Raw genomic sequence first — 13,057 nt, 5'->3', positions numbered from 1 at the left:
AGTTGGCGGTCTCCTTTGTGTAGCGGAACTACTTGATTTTGGAATCCTATTTACCACTCTCATCTTATGTTGGATGATTTGCGTTAATAAGTTTGTTTGCATTGTATTGACAGATTTGAAACTGAATTAAGATGTGAATTCGGGTGTCAAATTATATATAAAGAAGGTAATAAAATGTTGGAAAAAAAATGTAATATTTGAATTCATGTTATCTGAGTTCGAACGAGACTACCAAATTTGAAATTCAGTTCAGGTAAAGACCCAATTCGAACAACCTTTGATTCACAATGGTACTACTATATATTAAAATTTCTATACCAAGACTTTAAAAACTCAAAACTGTAACCAAATCACGAATTCAAGTTATTAAAATCAGGCATTTATTCAAACTGAATTCCGAATTCAGTACTCTCACATTGACAAACAGACCTGAATTTAAACCGAATTCAAAACCAATTTTTCAAATCTTATTTGAGTTCAAATTCAATTTTCAAATTTCAGTAACCCAAATAAGCGGTAAACCGACCCCAATGAGCACGTCTATATCAAGATCAGGTGCTATCAAATTGTGGAATAAAATGTACCAGGTTTGGTAAAAACATGAATGAAACAAGTGTCTTTAATTATTTATGATTAGGGAAAAATGACATTTTATATCCTACAAGTAAATATAGGTAACTTTACACACAAGTCATGTTTCCAATCCCATCCACCCACCAAACACTAATAATTTAGGCACCCAGCTTGTACAAAATTTCCTCCTATGTACCTTTACTGCTAAATTACACATCCACGTAACATTAAAATCACCTTTCCCAGTTCCAGTTCCAAAAAGAATTATCACCAACAATCATAAGGTTCTTTCGACAAACAAAAACCATCGCTTTCACTGTGCCCCGCTCCCTCTCCTAGTTGTATATCTTCACTGGCTTCTCAAATGTATGACGATTCTACAATTTTACAACCAAAAAGTAAACATTGTTAGAAAACCTTTTTTATGAACCACCCATAATTCAAAAGAGAATATATAAGTTATACCTGATTTGCTGTAAAGGACCTTTTAGGGGTGGTGTCTGAATGTTCTAACCCAAGGTACTGCTCCCACGCACCATAAACATCTCGTCTCTACAAACCAGATTCAATACACATGTCAACTTGTAGTCAAGGTAAGTAGTGGCACAATGAGTGAAATTTAAAAACCTGAAAACGGCTAGATACAACATCTGAATCCTCTAAATACTCGGGACGTCCCAAAGATAAAAATGCAAACTTCCACTGAAATACAAAAAATAAAAGGGCAGGTGCAAGTCAGATGTTAACTTGTTTCAACGTAAGTGTAACGGAAAAACCTACCTTAGAGAACTCCTCATCTAGAACTTCTAATTTCCTTTGAATTCGGACTTTAACATCTGCTAAAGTTTCATTTTCATGAATTATCAGAAAGAAAGGCTCCCCAAAGTTCTGCACTTGCTGTAAATCATAAAAAAAGCATAAAAAACAAAGTTGAAAAAGATACTTAAAAAAGGTTATATGGTAGAATAGAAAAGTGGTTATATTGTGTAGTATGTACAATATGGTTCTGTGCAGCCTCTTTGGTGAAATGGTAAACATGAATCAACCGATCCTGGGGTCCCAGATTCTTCTCTTCTTCAGGAATCTAATGCAAAAGATAGGAATTTAAATTCAAAAAGAAATACATCGACATAAAAGTAGCGCAAAAAGATAGAAGCCAGCTTACTTCCTCAGCACGTAATGTCCAGTATTGATCATTTATATTCTCAATCTTCTCAGTCAGAGGAAAGATCTGTGAGGAAAAGAAAAACAAGAATAATTAAAAACAGAAAGTTAAATTGCTGAAGTTGTAGTTGATCATTCTACTAGAAACTGAAACATAATTTGTCATTGATTAGATGCAATACCTTGTAAATCTTGTGATAGAATACTTCAAGCAATCTAAGTTCAGCATTTTCATGAGATAGTGTAACCTGTTTAAATTTGCATTGTAAAAGACCACGAAGTGATAACAGAATACAAGTTTGGTGTAATTAAAATCCTAACATATACCTTTGACTTTATTTCATTGAGAACATCTCCAACAGTGCTCTGCTTAGGCAACCTAATGTTGTGAATTACAGGCTGCAAAATCAACAAATTTTTAGAAACCAGCCAGTACTCCTTGCAAGGGAAAACCATTAAATATTATTCCAAACATACCTCTTCTTTATTTGCATGGTGAAAAGAAACTTTCAGAGTTTTCAAACATTGTAATTCAGGCAGAGGGATGTCCAACACTTCATAGTACAGAATATCAGACACCTGAACCAAACAAATAAGTGAAAATAAGAAATTAATTTTTTCCATCGATACCAAAATAATACATGCCTTTAACAAAATGAAAAATACAAAAAACCTGATTGTAGTGAACCAGCATATCTAGTAGGTGTTCTGCAACACGATACTTTATTGGGTGGGGTTTGGGTTGTTGAGAGTAACAGTTGTGAGGAGTAAGCCTGATTTTTGACGGGTCATCCAGATTAAGTTTCTGAGCAACTCGTTCCACCACATCATCATATGTATGCAATTTTGACCTGTTGAATTTGGTAAAACATTTAGAGTGTGTTTTACTTTTGTAATAATCGGGTACAAGGTTCATATGTAAAAAAGCCAGACTTACAGTTCAAGACAAAAATCATCTTCCTTAGGTCTATCAAGAGATCGAAAATGAACTATCTGAAAATGGCATGAGAATTCAGGATCACTTCATACTAATGGAGATGATGTGAATGTGTAAAAATGGTGAAATATAACATACCTGACGATTTTTCACATATTCTAGAAATGAAGGGACATCAGGATATCGATATTTATCCTCAGCTTTAGGGAGTTTCTGGAAACAAATAATGTCTCCGTCTTCGATCTAAAATAATAACGTAAAGATTACTTTCTATGTGAACAACTTTTGACATTATAAGGTTGAGAGGTGTCATTAATACCTGGCTAGATCTAAATGAGGACCTTTTGTCAAGGCGTTCACACATAACACATGGCTCAAATTTTATTTCCTGCAAAATTAACAGGTTTTAAAACATAATTAGAAACAACATATGACAGAAATTGACAGAATATTGCAAACAGAATGGGAAAACATACCTCATAAAGTTCAATTTCTTCATCTGAACTAAATCCAGCTCTCTCATTTAGTTTTAATATAATTTCAGTTGGTTTAGCAGAACTCTTCACAAAAAACCTACCAACGTATCTGAACGAAGAAAAAAAAATAGTTGCTTGTTTACCCCACCGTCATATATTACTAACACATATCAACATAAAATCTCTAGATTCATATCTAGGACTCTGAGAAACAACTCCCAGAAGCATCAAAGGATCAAAACAGAATAGAAAAAAATCTTTTATATACCGGAGTTCTTCCTTCTCAGGATCATAAAGCTTGAAGAAGAGAAGTAAGTCTTCTTTGCTTTTGTCAGGTGGTGGAAGAGGATGCATATCCTGAACACAGAACATCACTTTAATAAGAAAACCACACGATAAAGAAATAGCAAACAGCTACAAGCAACAGTGAATGAAACCAATAAAAAGATTTTACCGGTCCGATCTCTATCTCCAAAAACAATTTAAGTTCAGCATTGTTATTCTTATTAGAAACTTCCCTCAATTGCCCAACCTGCAGTTACAAAAACAGTATGAATTCAACTTGTTTATTAAATTTACTAAACACCTGATAAAGATTACTATCATATGATATCAATAAATAAACAATAATAATAATAATCTGTATTTAAGGGCTGTTTGGTAGCCTCTTAATGGAACATGATTCCATTAAGAGGCTGCCTCTGAATCGGTCAGAGGTAGAGTGTGTTTGGTTCACTAAAGACACCTCTTAGTGGTTCATGGAGCAATGGTTAAGTTTCAGAGACATGCTGAATGATTTAGAGGCTACCTCTTAATCAGTCAGGCCTCTTAATGACTTAGAACAAGATTGCCAAACAGCCCCTAAAAGATGTTAACAAATATAGAAAAAATATACCGATTGGGTTTCCTCCAGAGCGGTTAAAGGACGATTAGGACGATATGTGTGATTTTGCCTCTTTGCCCATATCCAGAATCGTTGAAATTGAACAGGCACACCAAATTGTTTAGCAACCTCCTCCTGCAGACCATGAATAACCTCTAGTTAAATAAATTATTTAAAACCATGTAAAATGTTGGTCACTAAAAGTACCTTGAATTGGTTAAAAGGTGTTTGTTTCTGTATACGAAAGTTATGAACTTTTTCATGGTCAACAAGATCAAAATATATATCCTTGCCTATCTGTTCTAACAGGTCTGCATCACGAGCAACCTACAGATGGCAACCAATAATATTAGTACATGAAAATGAAAATTCTAGAAAAAAAAAGTTATATTCAGGAAATAGAGATAATATATCCACAACTAATCATCTACCACCTTAATAATAGTGTACAGATGAGCCTGTGCTTTATATCTTCTCTTATCTTCCTTTTCTTCTTGTTCTTTCTTAAGCCTTATCTGGAGAAAAATGATTATTATAACGAGCTCACGCTTTGGACTTCACATGCCAATAAAAAAAGTGAAAAATCAACTTAAAACATATGTGCGTTTTCTTTACCCTAAGATGTTCTGCAATATCTTTCTCATCTACGTCGCAGATAATCTTATCTTTGTCATTTTCTCGTATGTAAACCAGCATATACGCATTTGAGTATTTTGTGAATTTAAATGGAGCATTATTGTAGCCAGGATTTGTTTGAGGTAGCTGTCGAAATTAAAGCATATGAGAAAAAGATAAATGAGTATTGAAAAAAAATGATACACACAAAAGAAAGCTATGCATGGATATCCCAAAAAAAATGCATTACCTCTTCCTCACCGCCATACTGCTCTTCTAAAGCCCTCTTCGTATCTTCTTTAGTAACTCTTTCATCATCAAACTTGAACCTAAAATTGTAATGATGACAAGGACCCCACATTATTAGGGTATAAAATAAACACAATTGTGTAAAATAAAAAAAACTCACCACTGGTCTGATAGAGTTGGCCTAATAAATGCATAATAGTGTCCACCATGCACACCCCCACTATGAACCAATACACTGTTAAGAAGCAAGGTGGAGAAAAGTTAACACAATGTATGAACCCAAACACTGTTAATAAATGTATGAACACCAATAATGATGAAGAAAATGAATACAAGTTTAATCTTTTAGAAGATCTACTAATTTTGCAACTAGCCAGTATTTGTCACTGCTAAATTTAATATGAACAGATTCAATACCTGTGAAGTGTATAAAGATTCCGAACACTCTTATCAGCATCAGGAGATAAATATTTGCCATTCTCCCTGTCAAGGTCGAGCTCAAGTGGAAATTCATACCGATCATTTATCTACATAGTATATCAGAATAGGATCATATAGCTAACATTTTTAGAAGACAGGAACATTGTGAAATAAATTTTTCAACACTTACCTTAACCATAGTATCCCTTGTAAAATCATATTCAAAACGCTTCAGCTGAAGTTGAAGAACGGGTGGGAAATCGGTAAACAATACACCCTTCTTAGCATCCTGAACAGAAACAAACATGTAAACTTCACGCAATGACCCAAAACAATTGGTTTAAAAATATTATGAACCAATACTAAACCTGTAACCCATGTGCTTCAGCGTGGTATTTATTGTCACCCTCAAGCCGTTCCACTTCAACATATTTGTCAAAAGAAGCATAAACGTCCCGACAGCCTTTCACATCAAGTTGAAGATCTGATGTAAACAGTTTTAAGATATTATTAACAGGATCATTAAATAATTACCAATATACACACTCAAGCTTCTTTATACATATACATATTCGGTACCATAAAATGATTCTTTTCTTGTTGATTTGAAGTTCACATTGACGCATTCAATATAGTTCATATGGTGTCCTTCAAATAACTTTTGTATTGTCCCTTCCACAACTGTTCCCTGAGCCAACAACAACCAGAAGTCAGAAAAAAAAAGTCATAAACAGCCATGTATAAGATTCAGGAAAGGATTTTGGACACCTTCATCTTGTCTTCAAGTTTCTCACACAAAACCCTATTGAGTTCTTGAACATCATGCTGCATGAAAGAATCATATGTGTCCCATCCAAAAGATTTTGTAAGTTCTTTTGTGGCAACGCTGGTTTCATTGTATTGGAGCTTATAAAATAAGCTCTGAAGAGCCAGAGGAATGCTCCCTGAAGGCATATCATTTTCTGTTGTTGGCATATGGTACACAGCCTGATATTGGAAGTTATAATGAGATCTAAGATCTAAGTAATACGAGTCATAATAACAGAAATAAGAAAGTTGTACCTTTCTAAAGTAAGGGATATGGTACAAGGTTTGAAGAAGGGAATTCATGTAACATGTTGCTCCTTGGTTCTTAAGACCAACATAACCAGTTTCCTTCTTTGAGTCATATGACCAATAGTCAATTACTTTCCTTACAGCCACATCAGCTTCAATAACGCATCTATCATTTATGAGATACCCTCTACTCGGGTCGTAAAGATCACTAAGAGGCATGAAAGATGTGAATCCCCAATCACTCTCCCTTGCATGAAACTGGTGTTGTGTGTCTGTTAATTACATAAATAAGAGTATGAGTTTGCTAAAGTAGCCATTAATTCATTTTTTAATTATCCAAACATGACCCGTCTCTTCAATTGTGGAAATGCGTAAACTAGTGATTCGGCTAATTGTTTACAATAGAATGCATAACCATACATTGATGGGTGTCAGAACTGAAAGCAATATGGTACTTAAAAAGCAGTTTGTACCTTCATGTAATATTATTTGCATTATGATGCTTATACTTCACCATTTTGTTTAAAAATTCGTAAGTAAAAAAGCCTAGAAAGAAGTTCTGGCAATACAAATATAATTTTGGCAATTTGTGTATCCTGTGCTCGTGTTAGAATGTTAGATATTTTCATTTCCTAATTTAAGCAAATCCTATTGAATAATACATTTTTAGAAATAATGTCAAGAAAGAACATACAATATCTTAATTCTCTCACTCCACTAAAACTATCATACATGAAAGTATATTCCCTTTACATGATGATCAAAATGGCCTAACTACTGAAATTTCTTGATTAAAATCCAAAATTACTAACTTAAAAATAGCAATGTTATTAAACAGATTGCACGATCTAAATTATAAATATTATGAAAACCTTGCAAATACAAAAGCAAAAAACTACAAGCTGCTCTGTAGCAAAACAGAATTGCATAAAAGCACAATTTCACAACTACCAACAACACAAGCACAAAACATACCTTTCTTTACAGTGAATTTGCTGTGCAGTTGATTAACAACAGCCAAGCTGAATTGTGCATATCTACTCCAACCATATGGCAAGGATGCAGAATCAGCTACATCTAAGTACATTGACAAATGGTCCACATTGTTGCCCTTTGGAAATATAAGCACACGCCTGCAAAAATACAAACACAATCCTGACAAACGGTCCACAATTGTTCCCTTAAAAAACAAAAACATAAAAGACACTACAATTACTTGCCATTTATGTCCCCCGGCCACAAAGGCATCAGAATATAGCTTTTTGTTTGTCTGGCGAGAGAAATTCTCAATAGTCCAAGTAAATCTAGAAGCCTGAGGCTCCTCAACTGCTTGATTCTCCGCGCCAGCACCTTCTGGTTGCCCCACAACTAATGAATCCAAAATTACAAAATAATAAGTTAAAGAACCAAATAATTGTTCACTCATACCACGCACATTTACTTTTCGATATATAATTCGAAACGAATCCATAAATGTACAGACGCATACACATATATATACGTATCTAAGCGTTCCCTCACACCATGCACGCACATTTACTCTTCGATATATAATTCAAAACAAATCCATAAATGTACACACACCATACACATACACATATATTATATATACAGACGCAATTTAACCAATTACATAAAGCAAAGCAAAAAACCTGACCTTCCATAGGCTGAGGGACTTCAATCGGCGGAGTGCCATCAAAAGCAACCGGACCTTGCACAGGTTGCGGCCCGTCCACTAGCTCGGTATGCGGCACAAGCATCTCCTCGTCTTCCTGCTATCCAACCAAAACAAATCATCAAATACACAATCACTCAATCCAATTAAAAAAAATGTTAAAAAAAACCCTAATCTAGCCCCCAAACATAAAAATGAATATAAAAACCCTAAGTTCACACTCATATCGCCAATTGAACTACATTAATACACTCCTATCATTAATTCCAAAACCCTAGCCCGATCGCATAGCCAAACAATAATATAATCAACAACATTTCAATTGTACATAACATATAACGAACGAGATAGATACATATATATATATACATACATCTAGTGGCTGTGGAGTAACAATCGTCATATTCCGGCGATGAATGACCGTCCGATCAACGGTGAATTCTAGAGAGAGAATCAGAAATGATGAGAGAGAGAGGTGACTGCTACGCCCTAAAAATGTGTGCGGACTCGCGTGTTGTCCAAAGGTAAGGGTAGTTTCGGGATTATGGGAGAAATGTGGGGGTAGTGTGGTAATTTGGGAAGGGCAATAGAGACACGGTTCCTGTGTGGTAAGTTGTTGTGTAAAACATGGTGTTTTGATCAATGGTGTGGTGACACGTGGTAATGAAGGTCTTTTGATTCGCATGCGTTTGTGGAATGTTTGAGGGGTGCGGTGCATGTGATTGTATCCTTTCGTGACTTTGATTTGTAATTTGTAATAATAATCTAGAAGAGTCAATACAAGGTTATAAACTTATGTTTATCATGATTGATTTATAAAATCAAATACTATAAATAAAAATTTAAAGTTTTTGTATAGGGAGATAAAACGTGGTTCCGAAAAGGACAAGTAACAACCATCGCTGAGCGAATTCTACAAAATCATACCAACAAATATCTCATGGATAGCGACGTGAAATGGTCCATTCAAGGACCACTGTCGGTATAGTACATGTAAATGTGAATATGTGATCCTTAGACCCCTCATGATGGGCGTGAAAGGCAAACGGCAAGATGGCATGGTCCAGCTTTAAAACCCCCCACACCACGTAACCACGTTGGCGTTTTAAAGGTCAGGTGGTAAGGTAGAATGCGGCAAGGCATTAACGGGCAATAATTGAAAGGTGGTACGATGGTGGCGTATGGTACGATTGAATCCTTCTATTATACGTATTTTACGGGTGGTTATATGTCTTTCTTGCAATAATATTTTCAATATCGTAGGATATAACCCTACCACCGTAGAGTACGGTTGAAACCAAAATTTCTTCATATCTTGCCTCGAAAATCGTGTGTAGCTCCCAACCATTTTGCCACAGTCTACGAATCATAGAAGCATGTCAAAGTAGCAATATTCGAAGCATAACAATACAAAACCATGTACTTTTAACCCCAATTATCATATGATACTAACCAACCCATCACTAACGGAACTTTAAACCACAACACTGCTTTAAAGGAATTGGGCTTCAAAGCCTCATTTCCTGCATATCAGTGACGTGACGTTTTAACTTGGATTTTAAAGCCTCTCGACAACTACCCGTTTCACGAGCATTGAACATCTGTAACAAGCTAATAATATCAGTCAACTTACCCCATAACTATGTTTTTTTACTCTCTAATCTTAATCTTTCAATGCTTTTGTATATAACCACGTTTCCAATAAAGTTTATATTGTCCAATACATTTAGTAGATAACGCTTTAACACTATTAATTGACATCCATCAAGGTTATACATGTTACAAATATGACTCTAATGACTTAGGCATATGTTATAAACTATAAAGAACGTAAGATATATCCTAAAATCAATAAATCTAGTTTCAAGATTAAATTTTATTTAGAAAATAAGAAAAATAACTGGCTTCTTCTAAATGTATTATTTAGTAAGTTTGATAATTTTAAGTATTTATATTTGAATATAGATTAATTACAGTTGTTTAGTATATATACACAGTTGTTCAAATGTGTATATATAAAAAACAATAAAGAAATGTGTAGTCAATAGAAAGAAGCCAAATAAATACTTTTATACCGATTTATTTTACGACTTGTTATACATAAGTATTATGTTTGAATATCATGTCTTAGGAAACGTTTTGGAAAAGCTGAAAAGATTAGAAGGGATTCCTTATGAGGTATTACTCCGGGAAAAGAAAGATACATTAGGTAAATTGGAAACGAGCCGTGTTGAATAAATTACCGGACGGGCTCGGTCATGGATTTATTAGGGTTATAAATTTAAGTCTACTAGCTAAATAGTAATGGAGATTTAAAATCGAACAAAGAGATTATGACAAAGGGTAATATCGGGATTTCAGTCAAGTACTCAGAGTATCACTCCTATTCAGCACATATCTTTAATAACCAAGGCTTGAAACAATATTACCAATATACAATGGGCTCTCATGGAGAATAACATTTCAATTAATGACTCGATTAAAGGGGTGGCAGGTGATGGTAGAAACATTATCTTTTGGCCTGATTCATAGGTTGAGGAAACAAACGATGTATTGTTCGAGATCAACTGATTGACGGTTCATCACTAAACAGTTGGTCATGGGTGTGGTCAATATAACCTTCCTCTGTCGAGGAGACGAATGAGCTTTAGGAGTGCTTTGGGTCTGCTCCTGGGTATCAACCTGGACATATAAGTGGGAATGGGGCTTGGAAGATAATGGAATGTTCTCGACAAAGTGTTATCAGGCGAGCTGTAGAAACCGCAACACTTCACCTCTAGATTATGTAATGGAATAGAACAAGTAGGTCCCTCTAAAGGTCAATCTCTTTGGGTGGAATGCGGAGATGGAAAGAAGTGTTACTTTGGACGCTTGATAGAGAAGAAATGTTATTGAAGAACCAGATTGGTGCTCTTTACGTAGAGAAGTATTGGTGTCGGTAGACCACGTCATAGTTTCGTGTTATGTGGCAACGATCATTTGGCAGTTCATTAGTAATTGGTGTAACACTCCCCCGGTTTCTCCTTTCGTTGTATGTGATTTACTCAAAAAATGCATAAAAACATTTAGGTGCACAGACATAAGAAAGAAAAAACAATTCAAACGGTTTCCTATCGATTGGTTATACAACAAAAAAAGATAAAGAAAATAAAATTTAACAAACGTCGTAATCTACTATTATAATAAACAAAAATGATTGTTGAACCACATCACTCTTAATTGGCCTAATATTTTGCCAAATGTCACCCTATCTTTGAAGCTTTATGTCATAAATATTTATAATTAAATTAAAATAAAGAAATTAAAAACCTTCCATATACACAACTAAATGTATTTATTGATTTTTGAATTCTTTCTTCTATGACAAAATGGCAAAAGACGTCATTTATGTTTACACGGTTTTTCAATAGACGTTCTTTGGCAAACGTAATGACAGAAAACATCCTTTGTGTTTAAAAAACTTTGCACGGTTCGTCCTTTTCACTAACAAGGGTTAGTTTTTCTCGTTAAAACCAGTCATGTGCACCTCATGTGAGGGCAATTTAGTCTTTTTACCCCATCGAGGGTTATTTGCGTAATTGACTTAAAATTTCGGTCTTTGAGTAAATAAATATATTTTTTTTCTTTTTAACCCTCATCTTTACCCAAGCATTCATAAACACCCACCACCCACCATCACTATCAGCCACCATCATCATCATTTTACACGCCAGGCTCCGACCTGCCGTCGGCATTTTCCGACGAAAAATGACAAAATCCATCCACTATTCCACTCTCTTCCTTTCTCTCTCTCTCTCATCCAAAACCACCGTCACCAACCAACCACCGTCGCCCACACAAGACCAACAATTGCTGCTTATGTAATTAACGCACCCAAAATACACATACCTTCATATTCCTATTTGTATTAAGTCAACTTTTCATAACTTTTCACCTCCCAGTTATTCACCTTCACCTGTGGCTCCGGCTGCAACCCTTATAACATCTTCAATCAACTGAAAATTACCCATAATATCCACATGGGCCCCACTCTACTACCAGCTGGTACCACCGCACCTCCACACAAGACCAAGAACTGCATCTCAGAAAACCGGCCGCCACCACCGCACCGCCAAAAATTAGAAGAATCAAAATTAGATCTGAGAAATTAGACGATTGACAAGATTAGATCTAAGAAATTAAACACTAATCAATCGTTCGGTCATCGATCCCCTTATCGGAAAACTGGTTGTGGTGGTGATGATGATGTAGATGACGTGGAGTGGATCACAACGAGTCAGGAAGCGTGGTGGTTGATTTGGTGTGGTGGTGGGGGCGAACAACTGGGTCGCCGCTACCAAATCATACCCTGGTTATATGGCATGGTGGTGGTGGTGGTTTAAACACAGAAAGAGAGAGAACGAGGGAAGGAGGGAGGGAGGGAGAGAGAGAGAGAGAGAGAGAGTCTTTTATATATATAAATCTATGTTTTATTTTTAGTTATTAAATCTATTCATAAATTTACAAATGTACCCTCATATGCATTGCACATGACCAAATTTAACGAAAATATTTAACTGGGTTATGGTTAAAGGACAAAACGTGATAAAGTTTTCAAATATAAAGGATGTTTTCTGCCATTAAGTTTGCTAAAGGACGTCCATTGAAAAACCGTGGAAACATAAATGACGTCTTTTGCCATTTTGTCTTCTTCTATAGAAATAAAATTTCATTATCACTTAATAATTAGTGATTTCCTTTAAGTTGCGTATCACTAATTACGTAGACAACGAATAATCTAATATACAGTAGCTATTAGTTACCGTAAAATTTGTTTATTTTCATTAGTGATTTGCGTCAGCAACAACAATGAAAACTAAATTTCTTTGTTTCCTTCATTCATTAACACTAAACACCTTTATTTGATAGTGTTCGTACTCACAAACACACATGATGAGACTTTCATAGCTCTGCTCATCTTCAATCAATTTACCTTATATACAACAAGTCCTACATCCAAGTATGTATTT

At 35.1% G+C, this 13,057-nt stretch overlaps 1 protein-coding gene across 1 annotated transcript; it reads right to left on the bottom strand.

The window, feature by feature from the left end:
* Window positions 1-601: 601 nt before the first annotated feature.
* LOC143627200 (ubiquitin C-terminal hydrolase 12-like) lies at window positions 602-8,843 on the bottom strand. Its single transcript, XM_077097081.1, has 31 exons — window positions 8,422-8,843; window positions 8,031-8,148; window positions 7,349-7,741; window positions 6,380-6,645; window positions 6,086-6,304; window positions 5,897-6,005; window positions 5,686-5,801; window positions 5,508-5,606; window positions 5,315-5,424; window positions 5,058-5,132; window positions 4,899-4,977; window positions 4,649-4,795; window positions 4,468-4,548; window positions 4,241-4,360; window positions 4,046-4,168; window positions 3,605-3,682; window positions 3,419-3,507; window positions 3,151-3,259; window positions 2,994-3,062; window positions 2,813-2,917; window positions 2,675-2,730; window positions 2,411-2,588; window positions 2,215-2,316; window positions 2,065-2,136; window positions 1,920-1,985; window positions 1,739-1,804; window positions 1,571-1,657; window positions 1,354-1,470; window positions 1,201-1,275; window positions 1,039-1,125; window positions 602-950 (listed from the first exon to the last, which is right to left on the bottom strand). The coding sequence occupies exons 1-31, from the start codon at window positions 8,764-8,766 to the stop codon at window positions 909-911; spliced, it is 3,798 nt and encodes a 1,265-aa protein (XP_076953196.1). The 5' UTR covers window positions 8,767-8,843; the 3' UTR covers window positions 602-908.
* Between the last annotated feature and the right edge of the window lie 4,214 nt (window positions 8,844-13,057).

The sequence above is a fragment of the Bidens hawaiensis genome, unplaced genomic scaffold, assembly GCF_021521415.1.
Source record: "Bidens hawaiensis isolate Kalapana, Puna unplaced genomic scaffold, B.hawaiensis_p1.1 tig00004617_1, whole genome shotgun sequence".
Taxonomy (NCBI): Eukaryota; Viridiplantae; Streptophyta; class Magnoliopsida; order Asterales; family Asteraceae; genus Bidens; species Bidens hawaiensis.
Note: the sequence above shows the minus strand (reverse complement) of the source record. Positions and strands in the feature narration are given on the sequence as shown.